Here is an 11,430-nt window from a genome sequence, read left to right as displayed (position 1 = left end):
AGAGGTAACTAATGAGGGGTAACCATTACCCTTAATTAATGGTAAAACCATGCCTTCAATCCAAACATACGGTAACGGTATCGTTTTAATCGAATCCGTTTCCAATCCAAAAAATACACTAACCAAACGCCCACTTAATGTATTCCAATTTATTGTAAATTTGCAATACTTGTCTTATTAATTCGTTTTTCTTTTTATCGAATCTTTTGGACTTATACTTTAATTAGGTGGTGTAAATCCCGACCATGCATAATGTATATATTCAATGTAGGTTTTGTTATTTTCTAACAAAAAATAATGCAAGTACTGAATAGCTTTGGACTTGTTACTACTAATACATGCATGTGCTCATTTCATTTCTAAACAAGTGAATGTCCCGGATGATATTTTGATTTTTTGTCTAGTGAGGAAAATTTGACGTCATGATATGATCATTAATTATTAATATTTGAAAAAAAAAACCTTTTTAGTTTGGGGATGAAAAGAATAGCTAGTTTATGCAAATATTATTTTTTCACCATATACCCCCAAGTTTTCAATTTATTCACCATACACGCCCGAAATTTTTTAAATACACCATGCATATACCCATGATTTGTTACAACCATCATATACCCTTAAGGCCTTAATGAATATAAGATTAGGGGAGTTTGGTTAATTATACCCCTGAAAACATCCCAGATCTCCAAACTCATCTACGTATAATTGATTCTGGGGGTGTGGAAAAAGAGGCTAGCTAGTTGGTCTCGGGGGTGGGAGAAGGGATTTGGGGTGATTTCGGGGCATAATTAGCCCTAAAGACTGACAGAGCTAACATTAGTTAATCATTAAGGGCATATTTGAGAAAAATTAGGGGTATATAGTGTATTTGAAAAGGTGCAAGGGGTATATAGTGAATAAAAAATAAACTCAAGGGTATAGATCGATGAAAAAATCGTTATTTCTACAATGGATAATATGGAGGTGTGAGAAGATGACTATACTATTCACTTGTTATATATGATATTTATCGCATTTGGTTAACCTTTATTCACTATCTTATAAAGGGGGGTTTTTTTTTTCTTAATTATTTACCACCTTATACTTGCCAAATATTTGTCGTCCATTTCTCAGTTCAAGTGGGGCCCACTTTCATTTTCCCTTTTTTCTACATTAAAACCCTCAATTTTCAATTAAACAACTTCCTCTATATTGCTAATCTCTCTCAAAACTCAAGTTTCTTCAAATTAAATTTAAAATTAGTTTATGCCAAATTAATTGTAAATAATGTAAAATAGATCTAAGTTAATAAAGCATTAGATTGAAAATTTTTCAGATAAGCAAAGATTCAAGAATAATGAGCGAGGGAAATCATGAAATAGAGATGAGGTGTGTAGACATTCGTGAAATAGATTTCAATAAATCTACACGAGTAGTGTAGATATTCGTCCGTCTCCCTATGGTGGAGTCGTTAGTTTTTGTTTATGTATTAGGGATTATAAAAAAGGTAATTATCTTTTGCCCTATTATCAATTCGTTGGTAAGGATTTGTTCGGGATCGCAACAATTGTCAAGTTTTCAAATGCATTCAAGTGAATCAGATGAAAATCATCCTTACGGTTACAATAAATCGTTAGACCGTCTCTCCGAAAAGGCTGTATATTCCAGCGATGTTGAGAGAGATGTACCACAGTGCAAGATCTATTCAACGATAGTAGCTTTGATGAAGGATACCTTAATTTGATTCAATTTTATGTATTTGTTAATTTAGATTTCATTCGTAGATGTCGTATGGCTTTTTATAAATGAATTGATTTGTTTCAAAAAAAAAAAGGAAATTAAGAAGGAAAAAAATCAATTAGTTGACCCCACTTAGAACAACCAATAAGAGGTGCTAAGTTCAAAATATTTGACAAATATAAGGTGGTAAATAACAACAAAAAATAGTACTTCATTCGATTTTTTAGATGCATCACTTTTGTAATTGTGAACTCCAAGACAATTTTTTTAGTAGAGAGAGATAGAGATAAAAATAAAGAGGTTCAATGTAATAGGAAAGATATAGAGAGAATTTATTGACTAAAAAGGAAAATAATTCATCTAAATTGAAACTTCCCTTTATAAAAAGTGGTGCATCTAAAAGACGAAGGAAGTATAATTTGCTTTTATTATAGCCATAGTAATTTGAGGGGGGAAATGAGCAAGTGGAATCATTGATGGTGTTAGTGGTTTTACTTTTTTATTTTATTTTATTTTATTTTTTATTTTTTTATGGCCTATAGCAATCCAAATGTTCGACTTTAAAAATAATAAATAAACTGTATATGGTAATTCAATTCGACATTAAAAGAAATTAAAGTGAAAAGAGGAGAGAAAGGAAGATCAAGGGTTTTTAGAGACGCCTCAATCCGCGTGTCCGACGCCATACCTCTGTCGATCATTCGTGCTCCTCCCCGTCTAGCCTCTTGTAATGTCATCGGTATTCATATTACAGATGGCCATTTACCATTGGAAGGCCATCAGTAATTATTTTTATGGTTTTTGTATGCATTTACCGATAGATTTTGCCATCGGTAAACGACTATTATCTTGTTTTGTTGTAGTCTATGTCAATTTAAGTGTTATCGGTGTAAATAAAAGGCTACGTGACTTTCTTAAGTTGTCTTAGTCGTTATCACGCTTAGGGGTGTGTTGATCTATTGGACTGAGATTATTTTTTTTTCCTAAATTTTAATTTTTTTACTGAATGTTATTTTTTTTCTTTTGATAGATATTGAATTTTATTTGAATCAGATAAAAAGAACAAAGTCTAAGTTTTCAGTTGAATGAAATTGATGGAAATAAAAGGGATAATGCCATGGATGAATGATTTTTGTGAGAATAAAGATATGCTCATGTACATTTAATCATTAATCCGTATATGGTATTGGATAACCTTTAAAGAAGGGTTAAAAAGAAAAATGTGGCAAATTAAAACAACATACAGAGTATATATTCCCTACGTATTTTATTACTTGCTCCATTTCTCTTAAATTGGACACGTGTGTATGCCAATGCACATATTTTATCAATAATAGTTTTATTATGAAATTTTGCAAAATAACACCACAAAAAAGCCACGATTTTAATTATAACACCACAAAAACAAACTTTTATTATAACACCACAAAAAAAAAACAAAAAAATTGATTTTACCACCACATAACGAATTCTTGGATGGAATCCGTTAGTGGGGCCTAAAAGACACGTGTCAAGTGTTTATTGGTTTAAATGAACAAATTAATAATAATAAAAAAAACTTACCCCTAACCCAGCTAGCCCCACCACCGACACCACCTGCCCCAGCTGCCGCCGAAACCTCCTGCCTCCAGTAAAACCGGCGAACCAGTCCAACTTCCACCCTAAAACCGCCAACTCCAATGCTTCTCCCCTTCCTCCCCCCCGAAAACCACCCCAAGCCCATTAAACCACCGCAAAACCAACCTGACCACCGCGCAAACCCCCATTTCCTCCACCCTTGAAACGGCCAAATCGGCCATGGAAATCGACCATTCTGGGTTTCCGTTTGAGGGTGAAGGGTTCCCATGGTCCTTTTCTTGGCCGGTTTCCCAGATCGATTTCGGTGGTTTTCGATCGTTGTTTTCGGCTTCCATGGGTTTTAGCGTCGATTTTGCGGTGGTGGCTGGGGCTGGGGTGTTTCAGGGTTGGCTCGGGTGTTGGAGATAGGCTGGAGATGCCGGCGGTGGGGATGGGATGTGGATTGGGGTCGCCGGCGGTGGGTGTTAGGATCGCTGGTTGTGGTGGTTGGGCTGGGTTAGGTTTTTTTTTGTCTTTTTAAATTTTTTTTTTCTTTTTTATTAATTTATTCATTTAAACTAGTAGACAATTGACACGAATGTCTTCAAGGGGACCTTTTATTAATTTATTCATTTAAACTAGTAGACAATTGACACGTGTCTTCAAGGGGACCCACTAACGGATTCCATCAAGAATCCGTTAAGTGGTGGTGGAATGAAATTTTTGGTTTTTTTTTTTTTTTTTTTTTTTTTTTTTTTTTTTTTGTGGTGTTATGATAAAAGCTTTATTTTTTGTGGTGTTATTATCAAAATTGTGTCTTTTTTGTGGTGTTATTTTGCAAAATTTCCTTTTAAATATTAATAAGTATAAATTATAACAATTAAAAATTAATAATCTATTCATTGAGACGATTCCAAGAAGTAGCCATAAGACTAAATTTTTTCTTATGTATAAATCACAAACATTATTCAAAGTAGGTCAAATGAATATATAGCGTAAAAAGTGCAAATGGAGCAAGTAATACATTATAGAGAGAGTATTTGGTTAGTATAAAGCAATGACATAATCCATACCTTTTAAAAAAGTATGAGATAACTCTTATTAATAGTGCTTGGAAAATTATACCCTCTAAAATGTTTACTTACTTTGTTTCAAGTTATGTACAACATTTTCCAAAAACGGAAGTTACATATTATGTGCAACAAAGTAAATATTTCTATTTGTGATAAATTTTATACCCTCTATAATGTTTACTTCCTCCATTTCAAGTTATGTGCAACATTTTCCAAAAATGGAGGTTACACATCATGTGCAACAAAGTAAGTATTTCTATTTGTGGTAAATTTTTTGTAAAAAATTGACCAATATACCCTTACTTAATTCCAATAACCCACATCAAATGAATAAGATTATTTGTTATTAATATATTAACATAAATTAATTCATTTATAATTTAAACCCTAATCTCAATCTCTCTCCTCCCTCACAACCATATCCACCACCATTATCACCAAGTTTTCTCTCACCTCCCCCTCCACCACCACCACCGCCGCCGCCACCACCACCAATACATTTCTTTCTCTTCTCTCACAGTGACGACCCTAGCTCTAAATCCCCCACCTAGTCGGCCACCCACAATCTCGAACCCCCTTGAGCACCTTCACTCTATCGCAGTCGCCCCGAAATTCCCAGAAAACCTCCGACCAACCGCCCCAAAATTCCCAGAAATCACCGACTCCTTTTCCCCTTATTATAGTCGCTGATCCTCCTCAAAATTGAAACCCTTAAAATTGATTAGGGTTTGTGGTGGTGAGAGGGTGTTTAAGGGGTGGTTTTATGGTGGATGTGAGTTGGTTAAGGTTGTTTTCGGTGGTTATGGAGGGATTTCAGATCATGGATGTGACTGCGAATTGGCTAGGTTCGGGTGGTGTATTGGTGGTGTTCGGGTGGTGTACTGGTGGTGTTCGGGTGGTGTCGGGGTCTCGGGGAGAGGATGGAAGTTGGTAGTGTTGGCCCTTGATTAATTAATTATCCCCCTTTCTCTCTCTTACCCTTAATCACACACCCTTTACTTTGTTAATCAACCATCAACAAATTTTATCTTGGGAAACGTGCAACAACGTTTGTTGCACATAACTTGAAACAGAGGAAGTATTACTTTTATTGCCCCTATTGATGTTAATTAGCTTTTTTTTTTTTTTAAAACTCTTAAAAATAGTGTGCGGACATTTATACCCCTAAAAATATTTGGTTACATATTTTCCCTGATTAATGCTACTAACAACTAAAGTTGTGATGTAGGCCAAACCGAAAGAGGTTCCCGAATATTGCTAGCTATGGCGCGCGCATCGCATGCATTAGCCACCCTAGTAAAGTCAAAATTTAATCTCATTTTCTTACTTTCAAAGCTTTTAAAAGGAAAAATTGCCTACAATAATCCAAACTTTGATCCGTCCGCCCAAAATAATCCCAACTTTCGATTATTTTTTAATAATTCCAACGTTATACTCCGATCATTTTAAATGGTCTCAACCGGTCATCCAACTCACTATTACAAGTTACCAGACACGTGTCAGCCCATGATTGGTCTAAAAAAAAAAATTAAAAATTAATAAAAGAAAAAATCAAACCGGGAAAAAAAAAAAAAAAAAAAAAGACAAAACCAAACCCTGGCATGTAGCAGCCACTGCCACCTCCGGCAAGCGGTAGCCCCTGTCATCTCCACCCATCCCCTCTTCGCATCCGGCCACCTCTTCCCTCCCCCTTTGCGATTTCGGCCACCCCTTCCCTTCATCTCCCTGATTCCGGCCACGCTATGACCGCACAATCGATTCATCGCATCACTTCCGCTATGGAAAGATAAAGAATTTGAATCGCTGCTTTTGATTTGTCAGAGATGCCCGCAAGTGATCACTGGTGCTTCTGGTTTGCCGACCCACCCCTCCCTTCCTCTCCTGAATCCGACCACATCTCCAGTGGGGTTATTGTGGGTAAGGATGGGGATAGATGGGTCGTGGGGGTTGGTGGGTTCGACGACGGGGTTTGGGTGTGTCGCCGGGAAGGTTGGCTTCGCGGGCGCTAGCGGGGTTAGGATCAGCTAGTGGGGATTGGTGGGCTAGGGGAGGAGGTGGCTCTGGCTGCTCGTTTTTTTTTTTTTTTTTTCTATTTTTAATTTATTTTTTTGATTATTTTTTTTTTTTTTTTTTTTTTTTTTACCTATCACGTGGTGGCACGTGTGCAAATAATTCCAAGTCACAACTGTTAATCTGTTTAGCCGGTTTCAAGTCACTTGGGACTGTTTAAAATTAATTGAGTATAAAGTTGGGATTATTAAAAAATAATCGAAAGTTGAAATTATTTTGGACGAATGGAGCAAAATTCGGATTATTCTAGGCAATTTTTCTTTTTTAATATGCTTTATTAATTTAATAACCACAAAATATGCATAGGGTTTGTCTAGTCATGTAATTAACCAAACAAAGTTACTACTCTACGTCAAACGTAAGATTCGTTGATTTGTTGTGGTCATCTAATAACAAGATTTTCCACTAATTACTGACAAATTATCATCACGCTCAAATCCTAACTTAGATCTTGTCGACTAACACTACTAAATCTGTACCGAAATTAGTGCTCATACGTCCATCATATTTTACTGATCCCTCAAATTCTCACACATCCAAATATGTGATTCTATGCCTTCAATTGATTCCAAAATCATTAAAATTTCTAACCTTATAATATAAAATAATATTCATACTATATTATAATATCATATGATAAAATAAATAAATAATACTACTCCACTACGATAAAGTTGATGAGTACCACAATTATCATGCACGAATTTCTTGAGAACACAACCATGGTTTCAAATCCAACCACTTGACAAAGAAAATATTTTGCCTACATAAAATAGAGAGGTTTCACATCTTTTAGACAAATGAAACATCACTTTCAATATTTCTTCTTTATTTACCCACTTTTTCCTATTAACGGGAAAACATTCTCCAATCTCCACCGATCTCTAGATAAGTTTCCCAACATATCAGGCATATGCATTGGATTTAACAAAAACAAAAATTATACCTTTAATTTGTTTGTTTTATCAAATATGAATGTACGAAAATTAGATCGAAAAATTGTACTCGTAATCTATCTCATAACATAGTGCCTATGTTTTATTTTATGCGATTTTAAAGATGCCTTTTTAAATTTCAATATCTTTAATTACACAGTATATTAACGCTTGATTGTAGAGCATTGTCTAGTTTATATTGTTTTCACTCTAGATACATTTCAAACATTGAGGAGACATATATATTAAGTTCAGACAGTGGGTATAAGGTTTGAGAGACTCCAGATATCACGTGAATTACCCACAAAATCAAGTGAATATGAAACTTAATTAGAACATGTTAATAAGAAAATGTCAAGTATACGCAATGTTAATAGAGAAATTAGATATTCTTAAAGGAATATAATGCAATATTAATAATGAAAGTTCCTTATGAGACATTTCCATAGGTAATATTTAAATCAAAGAGAAAAGACAAAATATCTTATTAAGATTAGTTTTTCTTTTATTTGTTTTATATATTAAAAACTTATCAAGGATGAAAGAGGAATAGATTATCCATCGAAGGTGTCTTCAAATTTTTGGGTGAAATATTGACTTAAAGTAGCTCGATCGGGGCCGGATTGAAGTGAAGTAGATAATTAAACTTTGTTTACTTCCTTGCTGATCAACTTAAACCCAAGTATAAAATTATAGTCTTTTGATTCATTTCCATTATTTCCTATATAGGCAAATGAGCAATGTTTTTGTTTTTCAATCAATAATATGATTGAAATTACCTAGAGATAGGTATACTCAGACGTATAAATCAATAAATATATTGGATATAATAGATGAGTCGTGTATTATTAATATTATAAAAGAAAAATGGTAAAGAAATACTTGTAACATTAATTAGAATATAAATCTTGAACTTCATTACATCACCTTATCTTAACAACCAAGACAATCCAACAACAACAACAAAAAAAAAAAAAAAAAAAAAAAAAAAAAAAAAAACCTAAACAAAACTAAGGTATTCCAAAAGAAGTAAAAAACCAAAGACTAAGTATTTAGTGATCAAACAACTAAAGAAGAGGAAAAAATAAAAAAAATAACCCACCCATATTAGCAAGAGATGAAACTAAAATTATGAGTTCCCCTCCTTCCTTTTGCTCTCCAAGATATCAAGTTATAATATAAGTTTATAATAATCTAAGAACTACATTAAAGGACTATTAAGAAGATTGTTCCAAGTAGAACCAACAATAGCACTATTCCAGCTTTCTTTGAGTGTATCAATCTCATTGATGTTTCCACCATTCATCATGTAATTCCTTTCACCATTATTAAGTTGCCAAGGAAGACCCCATAGGATTTTGTTGTCACCACCAAATTCGTGCTTAATTTCAGGTGTTGAAGAACCCGAAGAAGCATTACTCATAATGTCGCGATTATTGCTATGATTAACAAAATTCATAGCAAGTTCATGACGATCCTCATGGTTATTATGAACATCAATATTGTTTGTCCCTCGGACATCCCCGAAATTGCCACCATTTCCTCCATGGCCATAGTACAAGAAGTGGTTATTATTATTCTCAATGAGACCACTTCTTAGTGTATCAAGAAAGTTGCTATTATTACCACTAGGGTTACCAAAAAGCTCAAAATGACCATTCCCATGGTTTCCCAAAATAGAAAGATTTCCATGATGAGCAAGAGCTAGGGTTTGATCATAGGAGCATAAGGGAGAGAGCAAGCTTTGCGACGATGAAGAAGTCGGGTTAGTGATCATGAGTTCGGGTACTTGAAGGTGACAATCCGAGCTAGTACCTCGTTTCGACATTGATGAAGATCTTTTGTTCCTCCTACACCCTCCTCCAACCGGTACATTCCTTAGGGTACCGCCTTTTGTCCAATACCTTCTACAAGACTTGCAAAAGTACCTTGGTTGAGTGAGGCTATAGTTGTTGTAGTAACAAAATTTTGTGTTTGTTGAATCACATCTAGGACATTTCATTGCTTGTTCATCTGCTGGCCTTGGTTTCTTCTCTTGTTGAGATTGTTGGCTGCCGTTTTCGGGTTTTGTGCACATCAACATGCTGTCCAGTGATTGTGAGGCCATTGCTTCCTGGATTTTTGAAAGCATATATAATCTTTGATTAGAAAACCAATTTCATTTCTCTATGAACATAAATCTCTAGGTTCAACTTAATCATCAAGCGACATGATTATATTAGTAAATTTTATTTGTACCGATAGATTATTTCATTGTCACAAATTAAATAATCAATTTTAACAAATGAGTCATAATGACATTACAAATTACACATAAAAATGATAGATTCGAATTTGTAACATATTTTAAACTATTATTAATCTTTGTCACTAGGCCAAAATATAAGGTATATAAATGTCAGATTTTGTGGTTATATGTGATTTTCCATGTTAAGGGGTACACTAGAGAATTTTTTAATACGACATACATAATGATACTATCTACCAAAATCGAATGAAAGAATTAATTAGAGTGTAATAATATTTGACAGACAAAAAACAAAAGAAAATAAAAATGATCGATTGATTAGATTAGTTGAAAAAATGGTCTTTGTAATTATAGTGTTGCCACTTTATCTAAAGAAATGAAAAGTTAAACAGGTGATAAAGTTAATGTGGGGCGAAGGAAATTAAAGAATAATTAATTAACCAATAATCAATGGATTAATATAAGTTGAAATTTCCTTATATTCTTCACTTAGAAGCAAGGTATCTTTAAAGGGCACTTGAATTGCCAAAACGCATGAGGTGCCTAATCAAGTAAAATCAACAACAAATTTGGTAGAAATCTAATTGTCAAATTAAATTATTTCCACTGTCCAAATTGCCTGTCCCATACATATTTTTGTACAAGATTTTATGCAAATAAAAAACTAGAGAAAAAACAATTAGTTTGCGCGAGTACGTGTGTGACCCGACTTAAGACAAAAGATTTAATAAAAAAAAAAAATCCTAAAAAAAGATGTGGAGCAAGTAAAATAAGACGCTCAAAAAAAAAAGAGAAGTAATATTGAATTAGTAAGGAAATATAAGAGAATAATATGATAAGTCTCATATATATCGATTGAATTGTAATCTGTAAGTAATGTGTAACATGTTTAGTCAAATCATATACACAATTCATTTCCGATGATTAATGTTGTTGTGTGCAATAAAAATGTTGTGTACACTCCATTAATATTTTTTGGCTAAACCATCATACTTGTATTCACCAAAAAGAGATTATTTATTGTAAAAATAGTTAAAGTTAAGATGAAAATTTACCCTTTTTAATAAAAAATTGAGTAAAAGAGCATATGTAATAAAGACAAAATAAGGTAGAACATTTTACTCTTATTAACTACAAATTACACAATAATAAGTTCAATTAGAGATTGTTAATGCTAATTACCTGGTGCCGTAGTAAGCTGGAACAATCCATAGGCATGTATCTAATACACGAAGTATCAATCGAGAGTTCGTTAATGTGAGATAATTAGTTGCTAATACTCGAGCTATCGAACGAGTTTCGTACTCAATGAGATTGATAAGATGAAGATGAAAGCAAGGAGTAAGGTTGAAGGAAGAGTTATTAGGGAGGATATAATTTAACGTTTGATTGATTATGTCATGCAAAAGAAGAGGTAGATATATAGAAGGAAATAAAGGAGAGAGAAAATGAAATATTATTATTGTAATGATTACAAGGAAATGTACGGGAAGACCATTGTGGTTGGCTTCCACGCTGAGAAAAGCATGGAAAATTCCAGCTTCAGTAGGGTTGTCTGTTTTACTTCACTAAAATCTCTAAACAAATTAGTACTGTATTAAAATAAATTTTAAAATAAAATAATTTTTTTTTTAAAAAAGTTTGTTAGAATAGACAGAGGTTAGTTCCAAATGGTGTCCCACATTGTGGAGCCCACTAGCGTGATTTTGTTAGCTCTTTTATTCTTGTGGGGTCACACCTTGTCAAGTATTTCGTCGATTATTCAGCTACCGGCTCATGTAAGGCTATTTTCTCGTTTTTGGATTTACTATCTACACTTCTTTGTGTC

At 33.7% G+C, this 11,430-nt stretch overlaps 1 protein-coding gene across 1 annotated transcript; it reads right to left on the bottom strand.

The window, feature by feature from the left end:
- Window positions 1-8,381: 8,381 nt before the first annotated feature.
- On the bottom strand, window positions 8,382-11,147 carry LOC110711979 (dof zinc finger protein DOF2.1-like). Its single transcript, XM_021890418.1, has 2 exons — window positions 10,785-11,147; window positions 8,382-9,467 (listed from the first exon to the last, which is right to left on the bottom strand). The coding sequence occupies exons 1-2, from the start codon at window positions 10,818-10,820 to the stop codon at window positions 8,556-8,558; spliced, it is 948 nt and encodes a 315-aa protein (XP_021746110.1). The 5' UTR covers window positions 10,821-11,147; the 3' UTR covers window positions 8,382-8,555.
- Window positions 11,148-11,430: the final 283 nt, after the last annotated feature.

Source organism: Chenopodium quinoa, unplaced genomic scaffold (genome assembly GCF_001683475.1).
Source record: "Chenopodium quinoa cultivar QQ74 unplaced genomic scaffold, ASM168347v1, whole genome shotgun sequence".
Taxonomy (NCBI): Eukaryota; Viridiplantae; Streptophyta; class Magnoliopsida; order Caryophyllales; family Amaranthaceae; genus Chenopodium; species Chenopodium quinoa.
This window is presented reverse-complemented; position numbering and strand designations above follow the sequence as displayed.

Excerpts from the sequence above, each read along its gene's own strand:
- LOC110711979 (XM_021890418.1), bottom strand. The coding sequence starts at position 10,820 with ATGCCTATGGATTGTTCCAGCTTACTACGGCACCAG. Across the intron at positions 9,468-10,784 it reads CCAGCTTACTACGGCACCAG|GAAGCAATGGCCTCACAATC; the intron begins GTAATTAGCATT and ends TCAAAAATCCAG.